General features: G+C 52.9%; 1 protein-coding gene across 2 annotated transcripts in view; it reads right to left on the reverse strand.

Moving 5' to 3' along the window:
- GNAO1 (G protein subunit alpha o1) overlaps positions 1–23,203 on the reverse strand; it is a 130,250-nt gene that overhangs the window by 21,454 nt on the left and 85,593 nt on the right. For both annotated transcript variants that reach the window (XM_084533550.1, XM_084533551.1), the window contains exons 5-6: positions 2,687–2,815; positions 2,043–2,172 (exon numbers count right to left, since the gene is read on the reverse strand). In XM_084533550.1, coding sequence (XP_084389676.1) covers positions 2,043–2,172; positions 2,687–2,815 — 259 coding nt within the window. The remainder of the gene's footprint in view (positions 1–2,042; positions 2,173–2,686; positions 2,816–23,203) is intronic.

The raw sequence follows: 23,203 nt of genomic DNA on the forward strand, positions 1-23,203 counted from the left end.
CCTCTTTTGTGTTTTCTAAGTGAGAAGCAATAAAAGCTGATTTACGTCATTAGAGGCAGCAGATGTGACGGATGCAGGCAGACGGCAGATCAGCTGACTGAAGAGATGCTGCTTTTACTGCTGGTTTTTGGACGGCAACCACCTTATCGGGGGGGAGAGAGGGTGCTAGGGGGTGAAGCTGAGAGAGGACCGAGGTCTGTGGGTGCTGCGTTTCCCACCTGCCCTTTGCGCAGCGGGTCCAGCAGGGCAGACAAGATGCGACACCGTCGTTCCTCTGATTTGCATCGGCCTCGCTCAGGGTTGTTTATTTGGGTTAGGCGGGGGCGTCCTGCAGCGTGGCAGAGTTGGTGCCGAATCCTCTCCCCATTTACACTGAATGTGTAAATGAACAGCAGCTGCCTCTGCCCTCCTGTTGCTCTGCATCCCCAGAAATGCTTTGTGAAAAGGGTTTGAAGCAGCGAGCGAATGTCAGCGCTGCGGCAGAGCCTTCCTGATGCAAAAGCAAAGTCAGCGCTGCACAAATCCTGGCTTCTGCAGCAGGGCACTTGAGAGAGGAGGCTGAGGCACCCTGCTCAGGGCTTTTCTGTGCCAGGAGGGAACTGGTAGTGGCCCTTGGCTTCACGGTTTGGGTGACAAACCCCTAGTCATACCTACAGAGCACCTTGTTCTCTTCTCACGCCACACATTTGCTCACTGCCCTGCACGTCTGTCCACTCCCTATGTGTTCTTCATGTCCTTGGTGTGCTTGCCCTGACCAGCTGTACGGCATTGAGTTAACGGCTGGGTTTTTCACATCACATCGGGAGGTTTTGATTCCTCCCCAGTGAATCCTACAGGACTGAGCATCCTGGAGCATATCGGGGCTGGAGGCAGAGGGAGGTGAGAACTGAGGATGTAGGGTATCTCATGTCGGGTATCTCATGTCGGGTATCTCATGTAGGGTATCTCAGTCAGTCTCGAGCTACCTGGAGGGCCACAGGTGGGATGTTAACACTGTCCTGAATTCCAGCATCAGTATGACCTAAACAAATAGGTGACTTTATCCAACAGTCTGCCAGAGTTCAAATATCTAGCTTGGAAGAGGCTGCAAACCACAGCTCCACCAATCTTTTTGGGAAGAGACACCTGGTAACGAATAGCAACCACTGCCTCAGTTCCTTCCTCATCAACAGCCTCCTGCAGGACTAACATCCTTACAAGCAGAAGAATAAAGGCCTTCAGACAGACGGGGCTGGCTGGAGCAAGCCCTTCATGATGCTGTAGACTGGGCACAGACGAAATAATTTCCTTAGCCAGGGTACAGCCTTTGACTCCTTTTTGTTAGACAAATGCAACCGTATGCTTGCCTCACTTGTTGGTCCTTAAAGCTTTCGTTTCCATCATGCTGAATGAATGGCTAGAATTCAATAATGAGTCTTCCTGCATCCTTTCTGTGTATTTAAATCATTTGTATTAATTGCACTCCTTCTAATACCAGGGAGCACGCAGGTCCTTGCTAACTTTGTTTCCAGATGGTATTTTGAGCCTAATGTCACAGTGGGAAGTTATAAAAGCACTCCTAGAGCAAATTACCTAAGGAATCAAACAGTTCCAGTTTCACTCATAAAAAAATGAATTTCTGTAGCCTGAAGAAATAGGTTAAACTCCTAGCCTGAGCCTGCCTCAGGAGGGCATGGCCTTCCCACGCCTCTCATCACCATGGTGTGACCAGTTCCTTAAATTAGTTTCAAAAGCCCACCTATCTGCATCCCCTCTGCTTCTGGATATTGAGTCCTGTTAACACGCTTTGAAAACACGCAGGTCAGCTAGAAAAGAGAAATACAACACCAGCACAAGGAACCATTACCTGGGAGTGCAGGACTTGGTTCTGAGGAGTGTGGAGGAGGACAAGTCTCCCCAGGATGTCAGTGAAAGGGGGAACGACCGACAAAAGCACATTGCTGTAGCGCCACAGCCAGCACAAGGCCATCTCCGAGCAGTTGCTGGCCACGCAGTGTCCCGTAAAGAAGCGTCGGGGCCTCCAAGACCCGGCTGGCACTCACCGTGGTTTCGTCTTCATGGAGCACCTGGTCGTAGCCGCTCAGCGCGACGCAGAAAATGATCGCTGTGACATCCTCAAAGCAGTGGATCCACTTCTTGCGTTCTGACCTCTGGCCTCCGACATCAAAGAGCCTGTGGCACAGGGGGGGACCGTCAGCGCTTGCTCTTTGTTAGATAAGAGGAAACTTTAACAGCGTGGGCGTTTTCTGGCCATAATGTCCCTGGGAGGCTCCGAACACAAAGCACCAGGTTGTTAACCACTGTCTCGGTCTCTTTGCTGGCTGACATCACAACCATCGATAAATAGTGTCAGCCAGACGTGATTTAACTCATTTTGGAGAAAATATGTGTATATTTACAAGGCTTTATCAGACCTGGGGCCAACTCATATTGCGTTTCTAAACAAAGAGGTGGCGGCTGGGTTAGAAGAAGGTACCATGAGCTCATAACTTAAAGGCAGTGATTTTCAAGACAGGATTTACAAACTTTTCATGTTGCTGTACCCCAGAAATGCTGCATCCTCTGCAGTGGGAGCCATCAGTGCGTTAACTGGCAATTTAATACCTTCCCTCTGGGGAACCACAGGGGAACACTGTGACAAAGGAACACTCTGAAAATTTCCTGCTGTGTGTAGTTTCAGACTAACCTGAAGTGGAGGTTTTTGAATGTGAAGTGGGTTTCTACGATGCCAGTTGTTTTGACCCTGGTTCGAAGGATATCCTGCTCCGTGGGCTGGTAGTCTGCAGCTCCGATTCGATCTAAGCTGTCTAGGTAGCTAAAAGAAAGAGAGAAGGAGAAAAGAAAACAAAAGCAGATAAGACTCACATTAATCTTTGTCAATCTCAGATGAATCCTTCAGCTTCCTATTAATCATTTTCAATCTCATTTTTCATGGCTGAACGTATCGTGGCTAAAGAAGAAAACCCTTCTCCTATGCTGGGGAGAAAGAAACGTTACAAACCCCACTACCCTAAGAATAAAATCTGATAGTGAACTGAAAGCAGGAAATTAAGTGTTTGTGTGTTGTGAGCCCTGATGGCAATCTGTGAAAATACATAGTTTTAATATTACTTGCTATTTTTATTCCCCGAGGGACGAAAGTCCCAGTCGGGCCATTGTGCTGGGTGCTGTCCCCAGCGCAGGCTTTTCTGTAAGGACTTATTCACAACGTCACAGGCTCTCCAGATAAGAGGCTGGAGCAGAGAGGTCTCTCTGCTGGAACAGGCAGGTCGAGCCACCTTTGGGAGATGCCGCTCTCCGCTGGGAAAGGAAAGGAGCCCGGGCAGCTTGCAGGGACGAGATGCTGTGCTTTCAGTCAGCTCGAATTAAGTGAGATGAAGCTGCCCGAGTGAGTCACTGCCTCAGCCTGAAATCGAACACGGGGCTGTGACTGCAGGAGATACACCACTTGGACCACATCCAGGGGCCAGCTCAGATGGTGGTAATCTGGGAGTTTACATCAGGGTTTTTTTTGGGGGGGTGGAAGGGAGATTTAGCTTTCTAACACACTCGGATAGTTTAAAAATATTTACCCTTATTCTGGTCCTGGCTTGAAATCTGTGAATGCAGGCATAACTTTTATATACTGAAACCTTGGGTATGAAGTCCTATCTTTGGGTGTGTTTGTAGAGGAACCCAGGAGCTGTGTAACTATGACCACAATCCATTTTTTCATCCACATTCAAGATAATTTTTAAAACAACCTAGGCCAATGAAATAGAATTTATAAAGAAAAGAGGAATTTGTTTTGGACTAGAATTCAATATGAATTATGAACACCTGGTTGCATCACTCTGCAAAGTCTTTCCCACCACTGTCAAGCTGGACACGGACACTCCTGTTCCTCTCAAAGGGCACTGACGTGCATTGCAGAGCCCAAACGCCTGCCTCTAGCTCCAGGAGCATCGATGTCACACGTGTGAGATGCTCTCGACGTACTGGAACTGTAACAAAGCCGGTCTGCGCATGAGCACTGGTTTTGCCATTTGGATCTCTGTGTTTCAGGCAGCCTGGGTGTTGCCCAGCAGAAAGAGCTGTGCAGCTCCTCTGACATCAGGAAAAGACACACTTCTTGCCAGTGAGTATGAGTTTACCGGGGAGTAAAGACCAGTGGGCAGCTGGCAGGGCTTTGCTGTGTCCCTTGCTGTCCCCTGTCCTCTGTGCTGTTCCCCCGCCCTGCCTACAAAGCTGCTCTGCAACACCCCGTCCTGCTGATCGAGACAATTCCCCTGCTGCACCAGGGGACAGGAGAAGGGTTTATGTGCTGGAGGAGGGCACTGAGTACATCGTCTGGTGCACTGGAGCCACGAACTCTCTGCACTCATTTTCACAGGCTTTCATGCCCACCCTGCTAGCTGGGAAAACCAGACAAACTCTAGGCTAAGGTGAAAACCAAGCCTTATCCTACTCACATCCCATACTTTGGCTACCCACCGTTTTTATCACCCTTTATTTTTGCTAAAGAATTGCAAGAATCGTGTCACCCCAAGAAAAGTACATAAGCTAAGCACGGTTGTTTTTACTCTGCCCTTTTTTCAAGCACTTAAAGATACTGTGGCTTTGGGACAGCTGCTCCCTTAATAGCCTTATGATGGGCCCTGGGTAGACGAATGGGGCTTCATTGGCTTGTGCTTGAAATAAGGCCCTTTGCTGTGACGGCTGAAGCCACGATCACTCCTCTCTTCACAACCTGTTGTCAACTTCTGTTATTTAAGACAGCCACATTTCTGCATCCCCACAGCTGGAGACAGCTCTGCGGGGCTGTTATTGAGAGACCCAAGCTTTCCCCAGTGCTCAGGAACAAGCCCTTAAATGCTTCGTGGAGAGGGTAGAAAGTGGATGGGAAAGCGCAAGACTTTTCATTTTAACCTGTTCCCTATTAATTACTCTTGCCTTGGAGACCCTCCTTTCATGCTGGGAGTGCAGCAGATGAAGAACTCCGCTGTGAACTGGCCAAAGGACTCAGCATTGCAGCAGTCCCTGTGCTGGGACATTATCAGGTGGCTGTCCCTGTCCCCACCAGCAGTGATCACGTACATGCAGCTCATAGCTCTGCCATGTGGCATGTCCCTTGGTGCCCATCAGCAAATGAGCTCCAGATTTTATGTGAACCTGCAAAAAATTTGGCTCTGTGGCTTCCCTCGCCCATCCCTGTCCACAGCAGTGATGCAGCTCCCGGTGCCTCCATCCCTCAGGGGCTGGTGGGAGCAGAGGCAGCCTCTAGAGGGGGCAGGATGATTGCAGTAGAGGGAGGAGAGCTGAGCAGGATCCACCCCATCTACCCTCTCCTCCCGGACAGTGTCCAGCTCCCGGTCCCAGCCTGGGGTATCTCCATAGGAAGCGGGGCTGGGAGGGTCTCTGGCACCTGTCCAGCGAGCAGCAGCGATGCTGTGGGCTGTCAGGGCGCTGCTTCCCAGTGCTGAACTGGTGCTGATGGAGGACAACTCAACATCCCCAGCACGCAGCCTCCCCTGCCTTTGGGGAGCTGAGTGCCATGAGTCTGGTGGCTTGGGGTCACTCACAGACCGCAGCTCCGATCCGAGCTTCCCCACACATCTTTTGCCTTTTCTATTAACGCCTCTCCTCTCTGTCTCTTTCCTCATTTCTAGTCTTTTCCACCATCCTTTATGTGTTTTTAATGCCTGAAATTATTTCAGTTTCCTGGGTCTGCTTTTCACCTGTCCTGGTAGTCCTGTGAGGGTCAGCCATCAGTTTACAGGAGGCTATATAACATTTTCAGTGCCATTTTCGAGGCTGCATTCCAAAACTGTTCACTCTCCTGGCTGCTCCCACCAGGAATCTCCCCCGTCTGCAGCAGATTTTTTCCCCCAGACTTGACCACAGCTGAGCTGGGCTCCACTGGTGTGAGCCCTGTGTTTCCCAGCTCTGCCAAAAGCCCTGCCGGAGGAGCGTGCCACTGCACAGCCGCTGTGCTAACACCCAGCTGCAGGAACGGGAGGCTCAGGCAGGCTGCTGTTCAGCTGCCGAGCTGATTTTAGCTCCTTGTTGCCTGGGGGTATCTCCTGTTCCTGCTGGAGGCATCTCTGAGGCTTCAAAGGAGCACCCGCGTGGCTTGGCAGGACCTGGTGGTGCGAGCTGAGGGTGCAGCGTGTTCGAGGAGCCACCTGCTCGGGAAGAGGGACGTCCAGGTGGGGACAAATTGCTGCACATGGCGTTGGATGGCAGCACTCCCGGTACACCCTTTGAACTGCAAATCTGAAGGCCAAACTGTTGCTGGAGACAATCGGTTGTCGCAGCCAACTGGCTCGATGACACATAATCCCCTCAGAAGCCGGCATCTGTTTAACTAGCAGAAATAAGAGCACTTTGGAGGCTGGGGAGCGAGCGCTCAGCTCTCCCCGCTCTACGTCATCCCCGTTGTTGCTTTGTGCTGGCACCAGAGCATCTTCTGCTCCCAGGCTCGGGGGGTTTGCAAACTGGAGTGGAAGCGTATCTGAAATGACACATCAGCTCTTACTTGCTGCCTTCGTTGCCCAGGGCTTGTAGGGGTTAAAAAAAAGCTGCAGAAAGGTTAGGAGGTTTTTGAGTACATAAGTAACCCTCCAGCATTTACGCTCCCGAGCTGAGCAGCTCCATTACTGCTTATATCTTTTATCTTAAATGCTTTGTTTTGAAGCAGATTGCAGGTTTCTGAGTCACTCGGTTTATCAGGCTCAGGGACGTGAAGCCCAACTACATTACGCTGCCAAAAGCAAAATGCACAAGGAGTGGCATTTCCCAAAGACAGGGAGAGGAGCAGATCGGTGTGAGGCTACGAAAGGCAGACGCTCTGTAAGGACTAGCTGATACTGAGTCTCCTCCCAGGGTAATGTTGAAAATCGGGAGTAAATATAGTTTCTAACGGCATGTGGTAGCAGCACTGCTGATGCCAGAGACGCTGCGTGTAGGAAGGGCTGTTGTGGGAGTTACCTCTGGGAACAGAGTGGTGATGGCCTACGTGCACGGCGTGGACGGGGACCCTTCCCCAGGCACCCTGCCACCATGGAAACTCCTCCTGGGTCTGCGTCTGTGCCAAAGGCTCTGCAGGCTGCTATTTGCAATGAAGAAGCGTAGCTGAGGTCCCCGGCTGTGGTCAAAGCTGGATACCTGTGGCATGGCTTACACAGATGTGAACATTCACATGGGTTGAGGTTAATGGCAGTAAAATAGTTCGTTCTCTTTGGTTGCCTTGAAGGCAGCATCTTGGCAGTCTTTTTGCCAGCAGCATCCAAATTGCTGTGCCCCAGGCACTACGTGCACCCATGGTGCTAACGCAGCTCCAAGCCCATGTCCTCAGTGCTCACCAAGCCGTGGTGAAAGGGCAGCCCCAGCTCGTGTGCTGGTCTGGGGCAGATCTGGGGACAGAGGGGTAGGAAGGCAAGAAAACAAGCCTGCAGGTGGTGGAATCTTCTCAGATATTCCTTTGTGGTCCTGGTCCTGGCCTCTGTCCATGTCTCCTCCCTGAATGAAAGGCCACGTGTGGGATACTCCAGCGTTGCTGCGCTGGCTTGGGTTGCATTCGATTGGGAAATCAGAGCACCATTTGTCAGCAGAAGCAGCTGAGTCACTGCTGGGTTATTTTCTGCTCCTTGTACAGAGGCGCTTGAGGGTTAGCTCCAACATGATGGCATGGTAGCTGCTGGCAAATGCTGACTTTTTAATCAAGGTTGTCATGAGCAGAATTCAATTCATCTCACTCCAGATGTTATTGTGGAGACGTCTCCACCCAGGCTGGTTGCACTGAGCTCCTTCACAGCTCATGGATGGAAAAGGGCATTTCAAATGTCTGCTGTCTGCTTCTGACATTACCTTGTACCCTAACTTCTTCCTTTCATTTGACAATGAACCAATAGCTCAATGTATATTTAGCATTAAACCATTTAATATTTAGTAGCTGCAGAGCAAGGAGACAGAGGAAAATCACTGGGCTTGGAGAGTGTCAGTATAGTAAACTCATAGTATCTTCCACCAGGAGAGAAAAAATGTGTGGGTGCTGCTTCCAGAAGGTGTGATACGACAGCACGGCTGCCCAGACCAGCTGGCTCTGGGCAAACACCCTGAGGCTGTGGCACCACAGTGTTTTTCCTGCAGACCCTGTGCCCAGCCGTATCGGCTAAATTATTTTAGGGCAAGGGGAAGAAAACCCCACAGTCCACCCTCAGAGCCCAGCGCTCCTCCAGCACACACAGCGGTGATGTAACACGTCTTAAATAATCATCAGTTATGAAATGCTTGAAACGTCGCCAGGCAGTTGTATTGTGTCCCTTCAGAAATCAATAGCACCTAGGCGCAGGAAGCACAGCGCTTGCACACGTGCGCAGAGCGCGCTGTCACAGAAGCACCGAATATCCTGAGTTGGAAGGGACCCACAAGGACCGTGTCCAACTCCTGGCTCCACACAGGACCGCCCCAAAATCAGACCATATGCCTGACAGCGCTGTCCAAAAGCTTCCTGAACTCCAGCAGCTCGGTGCTGTGATTGCTGCCCTGGGCAGCCTGTCCCAGTGCCTGATCACCCTCTGGGTGCAGAACCTTTCCCTAGCACCCATCCTGACCCTCCCCATCCCAGCTCCATGCCGTTCCCTCGGGTCCTGTCGCTGTCCCCAGAGAGCAGAGCTCAGCGCCTGCCCCTCCGCTCCCCTCGTGAGGGAGCTGCAGGCCGCCATGAGGCCTCCCCTCAGCCTGCTCTGCTCGGGGCGGAACACACCAAGGCACCTCAGCCACTCCTTATACACCTTGCCCTCTACACACTTCCCTGTCTTTGTAGTCCTCCTTTGGACACTCGAATAGTTTCATGTCCTTTATTGTTTCACCCCAAACCACACTGTGTTCGCAGCGAGGCCGCAGGAGGCAGAGCAGAGCGGGACAGTCCCTTCCCTTGGCTGGCCATGCCGGGCCTGAGGCACCCGGGGACATGTTTGGCCTCGCGGCTGCCAGGCCTGCTGCTGGCTCACGTTCCACTTGCTGGCAACCAGAACCCCCAGATCCCTTTCCACGGGGCTGCTCTCCAGCCTCTCGCCCCATAATCTGTACATACAGCCAGGGCTGCCCCTTCCCAGGTGCCGAATCTGGCATTTGCCCTTGTTAAACGTTGTATTGTTGGTGATGGCCCAGCTGCCTAACTTGCCAACATCTCTCTTCAAGGCCTCTCTAACCCTCAAGGGAGTCAACAACTCCTCCCAATCTAGAATCATCTGCAAAGTTACTCAAAACACATTCTAGTCCTACAGCCAAGTCATTTATAGAAACATTAAAGAGAATTAATCTCTAAAACTGATTTAGGGCCTAAGTGGCCCTAAAATGGAGCTCTGGGGATCCCCACTAGTGACTAGTTACTGATGAAACCCTATTTACTAGAACCCTTTGAGCCTGCCCCACCAACCAGTTGTTCACCCATCGTATTGTGCACTTGGCTAGCTGTATGCTGGACATTTTGTCCAGAAGGGTACCATGACACGCGGTATCAAAAGCTTTGCTGAAACCCAAAACTGGCTTCTGTGGGTCAACTAGGTGGCTAACCTTGTCATAAAAGGACATTAGATAAACAGGACCTGCCCCTCGTTCTTCCTTAACTAGAAAGTCCCCTCCCCTACATGGCAGGCTCTGCTGTCCTGCCACTGCTTCTAACCAGAAATTATCCTATGTCCAACCAGACGAGATACCAACACAAGATACTCCCCAGACTCCCACCCCGAAATCCAACCAGCACCATGGCCCTTCTGGTGACTGCCTGCTGCATGGGAATATCCAGGCAGCTGCAGCCACAAAATGAAAATGTCGTGGCCAGCACTGCTGTGGCCCATGGATGTACAGCAAAGAGACGGCTGTGAGGTGTTGGGCTGCTTTTCTCCAGCACACCATGTGGGTGCCAGGCGGGGGATGTGGCTAGCCACACGCTTTCAGGCCTGTTAGCAGAGAGCCAATGCACCACGAATGGGAGCCGAGCTGTTTGCTGGCTGCTAGCAGCAGCGGTGATGGTCACCAGGACCACACACTGGGGTCGTTTTCCTGCATGAGCTCTGCTGGATGGTGCTGGGATCTCATTACCCTCCCTCGGGAAATGAGGAGGATGTTCCCTGCTGTGAAAGGATGCTGCCAGATCTTGACAGGAGGGATGCTGTGTTGCAATGCATTTTTTAACCTGCACAGAAGTGGAACCCTGCTGCTGGTCTGGATCACAGGCTGTTTGCTCAGACCTTGCTGGCTGCAGGTGTGAGGATGCATCCACAAAAAGGGGAAAGGAATTGTGCAGGCGACTGTACAGAGCTTGTACATCAAGTTCAGCTTGGCAAGATGATATTAAACTAATGATAGACAGGAGGAGTGAACAAAAGCAGGTTGGAGCTTAGCTGTCCTAGTTAGACTTTCAGCTTTCCAAAGCATGACTGGATCCAGAACAATTTTTAGCATCGCATGTGGATGAGCAGTGTCACTAAATAGCAACCGTATAACAAAGGCTTTTCAGGACATAAAGGGAGTCGGAGCTCCTGGTCCCCAGGGTGAGCTGCTGGCTGGCTTTGCTCACCAGTGCTGCTTTGGCCAGCAATACAGCAAGGTCTTGTTGCTGCTGGAATAAAAAGACACGGGTATGGCTTGAGTTCATGCTCAGAGAGCTCTGGCTGGGGGGGCGGTGGGTGTTGAAGGAAAAGCCAATGTGAACAACCTAGTGCTGTGTCAGAGATGTTTTAGGAGCAGCCCTGGGAAAGCAGATGTGGGCTCATCTTTCTGCAATGATATTTGAAAATTGAAAGGTATGTAAGGAGAGATGATAAAGACTTTTTTTTTTTTTTTTTTTTTTTTTTTTTATGTACTGGAGCCCTTTCTAAAGAAAAAAGCCATATGTCTGGATCAGATCAAAGACCCACCTAGCTTAACCAGTGTCCAAGAGCAGATGTTGAGAGCTGAGTACAAATACAGGGCAAGCATGCCATAATCAGACTCTTTTTCCAGACCCCAATCCTTTACGGGTAATGCAGTTTCAAAGAGAAGGGTGATACCTTCATACTTATTAACCATCAATGATTTTACTTCCAGAAATTTCTCTAGGCACTTTAAAAAGCAATGCAAACCTCTAACAGCCACATCTGCAAGAAGGAATTTCACAGCTCAGCTACCCTGTGTGTGAAAAACTGCCACTTTCTTGCCTTTTTAAACTGCTATGTCAGGTTTTAACATTGTTAGTGCCTGTATGGGAACAGCTGTCCTCTGCCTCCTCCCCGTTCTCCACCTGTTTCTCCCTAGACCTCCACACATCCCCTGCAGAGCATCCCTGCTCCGGCGGGGAGAGGCCCCTTCTGCTGAGACATTCCTGCATGGAAGCACTTCGGAACCTTTCATCACACCAGGACAGGGAGTTTCTAATCTGAGATGGGAAAAGGAGGGAGCCACAACTGCCTTATCTCCATGGAACCAACTGCTTTGCTGTCCCTTAACACGATGCTGCTACTGGAAGATGGAGATAGTTTAGCAGCTGCCCTCCCGGAGCTGCTGCACGGGCACGGTTTGCTAGCAGTGGTGTAATTCCTTCGAGAAGTTTACTCATCTCGGCATTATCGCTGTTTAGATAAAGCCTCTGTGATTGAAATCGTTGTTTAGCGCAGAGCCGCTGACCACTGGACACCCTCGCGTTTGTTTTCATAAGCGAAGGATTTGTCCGGGGGCCGGGTGGACCTTTCCAGCGGGGCTACGTAAATCCTGGCACGCTGGGATGACGCACGGCTCCGGCTGCACAACTTCTCCGGGGGCCCTTGCTGTCCCGGTGGCCTCGCACGCCAGCACAGAAGCGGGTGCTGGCCAGGCATCAGCAGAAGCCCCAAAAGGCTCCAGCCTCCCTTTTCCTTCATGCGAGCCTCCCCTTATTTCTAGTGGCCAGCTCGGCAGGAAAAGAGATGAGCTGGAGTGGGGATGAAGTGTGGTGGGGTTTGGTACCTGGGGCGTGAGCAGGATTTATGCCTAAATCCTTAAGCAATAGGGTTTGATGCTTTCTTTTGCTCCAGGGACTGCTGTTGTAAACCTACTGAGGCTGGAGCTGATGGCTTCCTATACTGTAAAATAAAAAGGGAAGAAAAGAAATAAAAAGGAAGAAAGGAGAGAAAAGGAAAGGGAATTTGGGATAATGAAGGGCTTGTGCTGAACTGGAGCCCCAGTCATAAGACCACAGCCTCTGTGCCCAGACACAGGGGGACCCAAACAAACCCAGGTCCCTGGATGAGCAAATGCACGAAGTCACAAAGGCTTCCTCACCGCCACCCTCATCACATCGCACTGCGGCTCACTTCATTGCCCCGGGGCCATCTCACAAGCTAATTACTCCAACCCTGGAAAGCAAACAGCTGTGGCCACCCACGAAACCAGGCCTGCAGACGTTCCCTGTTTGATCAGCCACCGGCCAGAGAGATTCATCGGGGTGTGAAGGAAGGCCCGGGACATCCATGCAGACACTTGTGGCAGTAGGGAATGCAGTGTTAACGTCTTCATTTCTAAGCAGAAAATAAAATAAAATGAAATAAAATTGAGCTGTTGTGTTCGCGTAGTGTCTGTCTGTTGCAGGGATGGCCCTGGTGAGGGATTTAGGTCTAATATGCCAAAGGGAAGCATTAGTTAATGAGATCTGAGCTCCTGCATCGAGTGGACAGAGGATGTCCACAGCGGGGCGATGGCATGGCTGTGCAGAGCAGGGCGGGTTTCACAGAATCACAGAATCCCAGAATTGTCTAGGTTGGAAGAGACCTGTGGTCAGGGACCTCACTGAAACACTTGCTGTGCACCTGAGGAAGTCGGGATCTGGTGATGGAGTGGGAATCAGGCCACTGGATCTCACCTGTCTGTTTTCCTGGCCTGTTAGCAAGCCATGGGGACTGCTCCTCCCAAACCCCATGGAAGCATCCCTGCCAGAAGCTGCGGGTACCAAACGCAGCTGGTGCTCTGCCCTGGACAGGTGTGAGGCACAGCCAGCAAGGGCAAAACCCGGGCAGTTTACCCCCGGCTGTGCACTGAGGATGTCTTCGTTATCCCAGACGTACGTGGGGCTCGTGGGCATGTGCAATCCGTGCTGTGCACATGGGCTCTCTGGTACTTCTCAGCGGCTGTCAGCCTGAGGCTCCTCTGAGAACGGCTCGGCTCGTGGGATTGCAGCATCTTGGTTTCAGTCCAGGCCGGATCCAGAAGCAGAGACATGTAGGGGAAAATGCATGGAGTTTCTCATTCTGTCAGACAGCACTCAGCTGCGCAGGCAGGAGGCTCGTCCTCGCCGGGTGTCGGAACAGCTCGCTGGGTCCCTCCAGGCAGGGCTGCCACCTGGGCCAGCCACTGACCCCACACTTCTCCTCTCCTTCTTTTATGGCACGAGCAACCTCAGAGCACCCCTTGCGTCCATATAACCACCCTGGGGGTAGGTGCCTGCAGCCCAGCTGGTAGCGGCTTGCTCGAGGTCCCTGCAGGAGCAGGGTGACCCCTCCGTTCAGGTTAAGATGTGCACATGACAAAATTCACTTGGGATGCTCTGTATGGACAGCCTGAGGGGGCTGCAGGCCACGGTGCCGCAGCCCGCCAGGCATCTGACCACGAGCGGTCAGCTCGGTGCGAAGGCTTTGAGCTGCCCCCGGAGTGCTTCACCTTCACCGGCAGCACGGAGCTGGCCCGGAGCAGCGTGAGGTCTGGAAACCATCAGCAATCCTGCCAGACAACGCCGACATCGCTGCCAGAAAATCTAAAAGCTGGTGTCGAGCTTCCTCTTGGCTGCGGAACGGGAGGAGAGCGGCTCGAGCAGGCAGCTGGGCAGCACAGCATCGCCCTCGCTGCCGCTGGAGCCCTGCGATTCCCGCTGGGCATGATGGATGTGTCCGCCCGGCCTCCCGCCCGAGCAGGGGGATGTTGTTACTCACACGTGCTTGGGGAGGAATACAAGTATTAAGGGGATGGATGGCTCGCCCGAGGACACAACAGGAAGCTTGTGGCGGCGCTTGGAATCCGCTTTGGGTTTCCTAAATCACGGGCAGGAGCTTCAACCACAGGAACTTGCAGCACTGGGTGTTGTAACACTTAAGCAGTGATCCTGCTCCTCACAGGGATCCTGCCCATGTAGGGGCAGATAGCGTCGAGCTGTTAGAAATTTATATTCCCCACATTAAGAGCAACCCATAAAGCGATGTTAAAATTGATGAATAAATTTTAAGTCGGGGATTTGAAGAGCGGTAACAGAAATGCTTGTTTTGTTCTTTTCTTTTTTGGTGAACGAAGAAGGCTGAAAATGGATGCTGTTGTGTACTCCGCTGCTCCGACCAGTGTAATTTCATGCATTCCTGTATGGGTTTTGATGAGTTCTGCAGATCAATGATGCTGCATTTAAACACAAGCTAAGCGGTAATTACAGATGCATGCAAGAGTTATTTATTTGGTGGCACTGCACCAGCTGATGGGAGGATTGGCCGTGTCCAATCAATGTTTGAAGCTTCTCAGAATAAAGAGCCTTTTGGCTCCCAAAGCAAACTGAAAATGGAAAATAACCCCCGAGTCCCCGGAGGAGCCCCTCGTGTCCTCACAGGGAGTGCTGTGGGATGGGTCTGGGTCACCTCCTCCCCACGTTTCTGCCCCGTTGCTCGTGCTCAGCCTTGCCATCTCACACCGACACCTTGTTCGTGTTGGGTCTTCCTCATGGTCTCGCTGCGTGGCCTTGGGGCTGAGGGTTGGGCTGGTGGGAATTAAGGCAGAAGTAGAGGCAGCAGGGTCAAAGCAAAATCCACGGCTTCCCGTGGTTCTGGGGGCAAGGGAAGACAAAGAGGACGATGAATGGCATGAGCAGGGCTGACCACAGCCTTGGGCTGCTTGCTGAGATGCTCCCAAGGCACCCGCAGCCTCACGCCCAGCCCCAGCAGCTTGAGGTGCTCCCAGCCCACATCTGGCTGAGCACCACGGCCGGTGCTGCTGCTCTCGGGGCAGAGACCACGCTCTGCTCAGGGATGGAGAGCAGGGAAAGAGGCCAGAAAGCTCCCAGGTGCGCGCTGATCGCCAGGCACCGCAGTCAGAGAACCCTTTGGAAAGATAAACAGGACGTGTGGGTGACCTCTGTGCATTTAGCATATCTTCTATTTACTAGCAACTATTTTAAGCAGATGCTTTTGGGTCTCACAGATGTCTGAACCAAGGCAGCAGGGCTGAGCCTCAGTTCCCTGCTCAGCTTCAGCTGTAGCACCCAGCTCCACCCATGCTGGGTGCACAGGCACCCCTAAGGGTGGCTCTCCTGGGTGGGACACAGGAGTTGGGTTCCTGGGAAGAAATGTGCAGCCTTCAAAAGTACTTATCTTCTTTTTATTTTGATGAGTTTCTTTGTAGCTTCTCTATTTGTGTCATTTCTTTGTTAATGTCTTTTTGCTCAATGAGCTGTTCCTCAAGGGATTTGTTTAATGCCAAGTTGCCGGTTCCATTACTTTAATTCGAGTGAAGGTTTTTACCTGGACTCCTTTATCAACGCCCAGATCTCAACAGATGCTTACTGGTGTCAGTCCCGTGTTTCTGTGGACTTTCTCCTATTCCTGTACCTTGCAGATTTGGCCTCGCTGCCCAGCACATCCCCAGCTCACTATTTCTCACGTTGTGGGTTGCAAACCCACGGAATGGTTTGGCTGGAAATGCTCAGACTGACAGTGCTGCTGCTCAGGAGCAAGCCATGCCTTGGATTTTCCCGAGTGAGGCTTTGGAGATGGCTATTGTAAAACTCTGGGTACCCCGTGCAACACTGATGGGCTGGGAAATGCCGATGTGTGCCCTCAGAAGTGCTGTCAGAGTCTCGCTGACAGCTCACGGGGTGTTTTGTGACCTGGGCTGGTGGGTTTGGGGCACTGCCTTTCTTTCCAGCGCTGGTGCTCCCCGCAAACCTGCTGCTCAGCCCCGGGTGACGGCGCAGCCGGCAGGGAAGGGGTTACAGCGAGGCAGAGTGCATCATAAATCCCAGCAAGAGGGAGGCTGGGACTCCGTGCCAAAATCAGAGCTGACACTTCCTTGGCGCGGCTCCACGGTGCGGTTTGTGCCTGCTTTCTTTTCCCCTCTATCTCTTCCCTCCACTCCCAACGGCTCGGAGAAGGCTCTGCTGAAAAGCCAGGCTCCGGAGCGTTTCTCCCCTCCTTTCCCAACACCTTCAGCCCCAGAAGAGACCCCGGGGGACCTCTGAGGAGGTGCCTGCTCCCTTCACTCAAACACTTCAATGCATTGTACGTGCCGGAGGTGGGGAAGGTGCAGGCAGGGGGGTTTGGCACAAGGATGGGCGTTTGCTCTGCCCGTACTCCAGCCTCCTTGGGCACTGAGCTGCGCCGTTGTCACCAAACCCATCGGCCCTTCCTGGAGCCTGCGCATGGCTGTAGGCTGTCAGGGGCTCAGGAAAATAGGAGCTGGGGGTTTGGAGGTCTGTAGTGATGGGAAAAGGTCAAAAAGTCAGCCTCAAGTGCATCTGGCCCATCGTGGCTGGCTGCCTGCCCAGATCAATGATTGTCTCATCGGCCATCGGCGGGTGCATCCTCAGGCTTTGGGGGGAAAAAAAAAGAAGATAGGGAGCTCTTGTCACCTCTCCAGGAGAAGGAGGAGGCAGAAAGGCCATACCTGGCACGAACCCAGCCCCAGATCTGGGCGATGCTCATCACCCCGCTCCTGCTGCCTCGGTGGAGCCGCGGGGGCTGACGGAGCAGCCGGGCGTGCAGAGCTCTGCGGGGCTGTGAATGAAATCCTGGGGGAAAGCAGAGCCTGGCACAGCCTGAGGCATCGGCCACGTGCGTGTCACCGAGCCCTGTCCCCAGCCGTGGCCATCAGTGTGGCAGCACCAAGAAACGTGGTACGAGGGGACCGCCGAAAAAGCAGCTGGAAGTCAGTGGGTGCGGGTTGGAAACTGGCTCAGTGCTTGGCCTGGGTAAGCAAGAAATAAAGCGGTGTTTGCTGCAGGGCTGATTAGGGCCATTAGATCAATTAGTGGGGGAAACGATTGCTGCCCGGGGCTCCACGAGGTGAATCCTGACTCCCACACGACCGCCTGGGCTGAGCGCTGGGACTCTCCGGCCGTGGAGGTGGACACCAAAACCTCCCGAGCTCTTCCCCTGCCCACCCGTGCCAGGCTGAGGGCTGCTGCCTTGCTTTGCTTCATCCTTCGCCGCCCTCACCACCATGGGCTTCAGCATCTCATAAATATGTGTATTTATTGTCAACATGCCCCAGAGCTCAGGGGTATCGTGAGGAGCTTGAACCTGTGCCCCCCAACCCTGCTCTGCCCTTCACGGGTGCTGCATCCCCGTCCCTGCCTGCTCCTGTGGTTTCCCTGCTGCCGTCACGGCGTTTGCTACTTTTGTTTTTTTCATTTTTGTTCTCTCTTAAAGCCCTGGCCCCGCAAGGCTGGATATTAGACGGACTATTTGCTTAAGGAAATAAAAAAGGACTTTCCAGCCCTCCTGTTCACAGACAAAAGGCTTTACAGCCTAAGCCAGGGGGCTTAGGAAGCAGCAGATAAAAGCAATTTTCCAATGGTTGTCTTAATATATATTGAAAAACGTGGGCTTTTTAAGCTAAGCTCATGATTGGTTTCGGATTTTACTCATAACCTCAAACACCTGCGCGTGGCAATGCTGCGCTTCTTGCTGCTTGGGGGCAGCCAGAGTGGGAAGGAGGGGAAAAGGGAGATAAACCCATCCCGTGTGAGCAGGGCTGCTGTGCCCTGCCCTGTCCTGCCCGTCCTGGCCTCAGCGTGGCTCCTCCTGAGCCGTTCATCTCCCTTTCCTTCCAAGCCAGGACGATTTCTGAGCCAGGAGCCGGGGGCCACCCCGTCACTGCGTCGCCACCGGTGTCTGCAGCCCCACGTGGAAGATGCTTTGCGCTGTCCCGGAGCCTGCCTCCAAAGAAATCCCCGCGTTCCTGCCATTCTTTGCCATTTAAGGATTTAAATGAGCAGCAAATCCATCGGGAAGCAGGCACGACCTCCGCGCTCGCCTCCCGGAGCAGCCGGTGCCAGACCTGACGCCGGGCATGTGAAGAAGAGCCCCGGCGAGCAGCGGGCTCCTGCCAGCTCTGCTGGCTGATGCACCACAGACCTGCAGCATCGTGGGGAGCAGCCGGGTCCCAACCTGGCCCCGAGACCCCCGAGAGCATCCCTGTGCGAGCGATGCCCTTCGCTTTGCGGGGGCTGTGACAGCGCAGCTGAGTGCACGCGGTGCCAACTGCAAGGTGCGAAAAAGGAGAGGGAAATTTGGGCTCCCCCGGGGCCAGGCTGGAGCTGCCTGGATCTCGAGGATCTCAGGGTTTTGGGGTAAGAGATGGGGGCTTGCAGGGGACACCCCGGCCCTGGAGCTGCCGTCCTGCTGCGTGGCTGGGGGCTGCAAGCTCACGGAGCCGGTGGGAAAGGGGGTAGGAGATGGGTATCAGTGAGAAAACGACCGGAGCGAAACAAAAGGAAAAAAACCACACACACACACACACAAAAAAACCCCCAACCCACCCCAGCCCATGGTGGCAGCCTGCCAGTTCCAGCTGGTTTCGTAAGGACATCGCAGCCTAAAAATACACAAAGAGTCGGCCAAAAAAAAGTCGGATCTTTCTGCACCGAATCTGTCACCCCCAGCCCTCTGCGAGGAAGGAGCCGTTTCTGTCGGAGCTGTCAGGCAGCGATGGGAACAGATTAGGCAGGGTGCAAGGCTACGGTTCAACAGGTCGCCTTTGGGGGGAAATCGAAGCGAGGTTACTGGTGGTGCTGGCTGTTCCTGCTCTCTGAACCAGCCATGGGAAGGGAAGAGCTTGTTGCCAAACCCTGGCAGCGTTCCCTTCTCCAGGCAAAGCGGCCACGCAGGGGCTCAGTGTTTGCCACCCGGTTCCTGCAGCTTTGTACCCTGGACAAGCCATTGCCTGGTGTCTGTCCAGGCCAACAGAATCCAAACTTCACTAAAAAAAAACTTCATTTTTTTTCTTTCCAGGCCACGAGCTGATTTCTGCACAAATGAACTCCGGCTGCCAACTCCCCTTAGCCAAGCTGTGGCACACGAAGGAGCCTGCTGGCATCATTTTCGATTCAACAGGGGTGGTTCCCAGGTTTGGGAAGGGGACAAAATGATAACCAGGATATTTTCTGCTAGTGCCAGACCACCTCCTGATCTGACAGAGCCCCTGGTGCAAACGGGAGAACCAGCACGAGCTGCTGCCCTTGTCCTACCCCTCTGGGTGGGAGCTTCACCGACGCTGGGACAGCCCCGACTGGTACTGCGGGTCATTAAACAGCGATTTATTTAGTCAGGAGAGGTTTTACAAAGCCCCAGGCCAAATGCAGCGTTGTTATGATGCCACGTGGCAGTGCAGAAAGGGATGGAGGAGGAAGGTGCTGCTGAGCCCTGGCCTCCGAGGAGCAAACTCCTGCCCGCAGTGCGGTCTGGGCTGTCCCCTGGGTCTGTTCCCACGGGTCTTAGAGAGATTTTTGGGGGTAAAGGTGGATTAGGAGGGGAGAAGTGACAGTGCTGTGCCACCAGTTTTGGCCTCCATAGCCAAGGAGGTGCTGAGCTTTTGGAGGAGCTGGCTGCAGAATTAACATTCCTACTTGTAGGTGGGTTTGCTGGTGAGGAAACTCAGTCCTCACAGCCTCCGGGCAGCGTTTGGTGGGCTGGGCAGGTGAGTGTTGCTTCACAGCTACGTTGGAAACACCACCACATGGCCTCCACCCTGCTTTGGGCCAAAAGAGGCATCCCTGGGAGAGGCTGCACCTGATTTTGGTGAAATTGGCTCTCCAGATGAACGAAGACTGGGGTTGGGATGCTGGAAACCATCGAGCTGCTTTCCAAGAGCACATCCTTCCCGTTGTGCTGTTGCTCCAGCTCACACTCAGATGCAGCCTCGTAACAATCGTGATCCCTTCACTTCCGAGTCAAACCCTGGAGCCTGGGACCTCCAGCGAGCCCTCAGGTCTGCGAGGCTGCAATTTCACCTCCTGGCTGGGATAACGGAGGCGTCGCTACCAGAGCCAGCCCCACCGCAGACCTGGCACCCCCAGACGTGGCGGAGCTGCTCCTCCCTGCAAATCCCATTTGCATCTCATTTGGGGGGATCTGCGCCACGTTGGCGACTCCAGGCAGCCAGCTCCGGCCCTTAGGAGCTCTTTTGTTCTGCTTATCGCAGGGGGAACTTCATTATTCAAAGCTGGTGGGCATATTTACTTACAGGGGTAAATTAAACCATAAATTCAGACAAATGTATCTACATCTCTGCCCGTGATGTATTTTCCCTGTCTGCTTGGGCTCTAAGACACAAAGGTGGATTGTTCAATAAACAGTGCAATGCAGTCATCCCAATTAATTGGATTGTTCCATTTACGCCGCTACTCCCCCCAATTAAACACAAATGAGCTCAAGTGACAGGCACGAATAAGAAGGGCGGACAGAAAACCATATTCTAATGCAAAAGCTGTGATAAGAAAATGAAATCTATGCACCTGATGGGAATATTAATGCAAAACCTTGACCTATAATTTTTCTTTCTTCAGTCTGAGAGCACCAGCAACAATTGCAGCTCATTAAAACGGACCGTGTCCTGATAGCTGTGCGTAATGCCCACGTCCCACAAGTCCCATGATCCGAACGCTTACCTTGCTGCCAAAAGCAATTTCGCAGAGCTGCACGGTCCTGAAGCACAGAGCACTCGCCTGGGGTAATGAAGCCTGGGCGTATCGCTTGCACAAGTACTAAATTAGGGCTGGTGGGCTAAATAGGATCGGCTATACACTGCCTGGCCGTGCGTAGCCTCTTCTCCAGAGTCCCTAGGAAAGCTGCACTCTCTCCAGCCCCATCTTGGCCAGAGGTGTCCCAGTGACTCAGGGACACCCGCACACGAGGTGCCTTTGGAGCTGGAGAGAGGGTCACCGCCCGCGGTGCTCTCAGCTCATGGGGTCTGTGGCAACAGCCCCAACCCTGAACACCCCTTCTCCCTTCTGAACACGGGATTATGACGGGGAAAAAAGCCAGCAAGCAAACCCAGAAGTGCTGGTTTCGATGGACCTTGGGATTTCAGCCAGCCCGTCCCCTCGTTCAACGCAGCACCAACTTCAAAGCTAACTTCAGTTTGAGACTCAGGGGGCTGAGCTGTGAGCAGTGCCAAGGACGGAGATTTTACAGCCTCTCTGGGCAACCTGTTCCGATGGCACCGTGCTGGGGCTCAGCCTAGAAGCAGTCCCTACATCACGACAACGTCTGGCTCTAATTTCTTAGCTCTTTTTTTGCGAGGTAAAGTGCGCGTTGGCATGTGGGATGCAATGAGCTTTGGCAAGGAAGGCGATACCAGCACGCAAAGACAATTCCTCTGCAAAGGAAAGAGATCAGAAAGCAGCCCCACGTGAGGCAGGGTGAGGGGGAAGGCAGAGGTATTTTATCCTGCGTTTGGTGCCACATTTCCACAAGGCCCTGCCAGAGCAGCTCCTGGAGATGGAGCGACTGAAGCGGTGTCCGGATTGGGCTTGGTTTTTGGCACAGCCCAGAGATGTCAGGGCTGCAGCTAGCTGTGCCAGGGCAGCCGACACAATCGCATCTCTCCCCCTCTCTGGGCACAGCGAGGTCTGAGTCCCTCCTCGGAGGCAGCTCTCCCTCCCTCTGCTCCCAGCACCGAGAGCCAAAGGCAGCAGCGAGCTTCCCAGCCCTGACACCTCAGACGTGTGAAGACGGATGGGTTGAACGCAGGCCTAAAATGCTTTGCAGTTTCACGGTAGTTTCACAGCCCTGGCATTACCGAATGATCTTTCAATGTACTTGGAAGCAGGAGGAGAATAACTTGAGATGGATTCTGGCTTTCTTGTGTGTGTGGACGTGCAAACTGGCTCTGCCTACACATCTTGCCTGTGTGGATAGGCACATGGCAAACTGCTGCTCGTGTGGCTCCGTCTGCTCCGTTCCCCTCAAGTTTGGGGCTTTTCAAGGCAGGTCCCCGGCCCTGGGTGCTTCAGATCCCAGCTGCCCTCTGCACTGTCCTCCACTGACCAGGCTAGCGAGGAACTCGAGGACGGGAAACACAAGGCGGTTTTTACATCCGAACAAAAGCAGGAGATTAAGGAAACCAGCTGGAAACCTCCATTTTGCTGATTTTGAAAGCAAAATGTGGGTCACAGATGTGCTTCCACAGACAGAAATTGGCTGGACAAGAAAAGGCATCGGCAATGCCCAGACTTTTTGATGATCAGAGGTAGATTTAGCTCCCAGGCACGGAGACAAGAAAGGAAGAGGAGACGAAGTAGGAATAAAAACATAATCAAGAGATTAGGAATGTAGAACTCAACCCACCCGTAAATTTGCCTTAGGGAATGATGAAAAAATGCAGTAATGAAAAATGATGAAACCCACTGCTACTTCTTGCTCTCTTCCCTTCTCTTCCTGTCTGCATTGTTTTACTTTTTGCTGTACAAGACGCAGGAGGCCTCTTATGGAACCTCCCCTTTCCCTCTGTCTCATTTTTGCTTTGCAGAAGTGCTATTTTCTACTTTTCCTTTGCAGCAGGTATTAAAACCATGCTAAAGACAGGCTGAATTTAGAGCCTAAAAGAAGTAAAAGTTGCAGGAAAGTCCATGCTGTTAGGCAGGCATGCATGGGAGAGCAGACAGCGATGTGCTCCTGCCCATCTTTGAGAGGAGGGACATTATTAATCACTCTGTGTTTAGGCTAATAAGAAATATTACATCTATTTTCAGAGAAATTAACGACAGACTAATAAGAACCATGCTGCTAGCTCTCAGAGGCTGTTGATTAGCCTGTGCCTTGGTCTCCCAGGGCACAGAGCAGAAGGCCTGTTGTCTGAGCCATTAAAAAAAAAAGTCAAGGTAAAGCCCTGGAAGAGCACCGCAGGATCACTGCTGCGCTGGCCAGGGGAGCAAGGCTGGTGACAGAGCAGGGCTGGCTTTGTCTGGCTGCTCTGTCTCATTGGAGGCCGTCACTGCGGAAGCTACAGGACGCAGGGGACAGTCACAGTGTCTGGCCCATGTCCCTTCATTAAATAAAGCAGACGCTAATGCCCCAGGCCAGGGCTGACCTCGGAGCAATGCCCAAGCAGCGGTTCCTTGGAAATGTTTCTGAAAAGCTCGCAGCATAGCCAGGGGTGTGCAGCACCTGGGGACGAGGGGAGGTGCCTGAGCTGCTCCTGATGCTCCCCTGCTGCTGGCCACCAGCCCGTGGGTCAC

Source organism: Aythya ferina (genome assembly GCF_964211825.1).
Source record: "Aythya ferina genome assembly, chromosome: 12".
Lineage (NCBI taxonomy): Eukaryota > Metazoa > Chordata > Aves > Anseriformes > Anatidae > Aythya > Aythya ferina.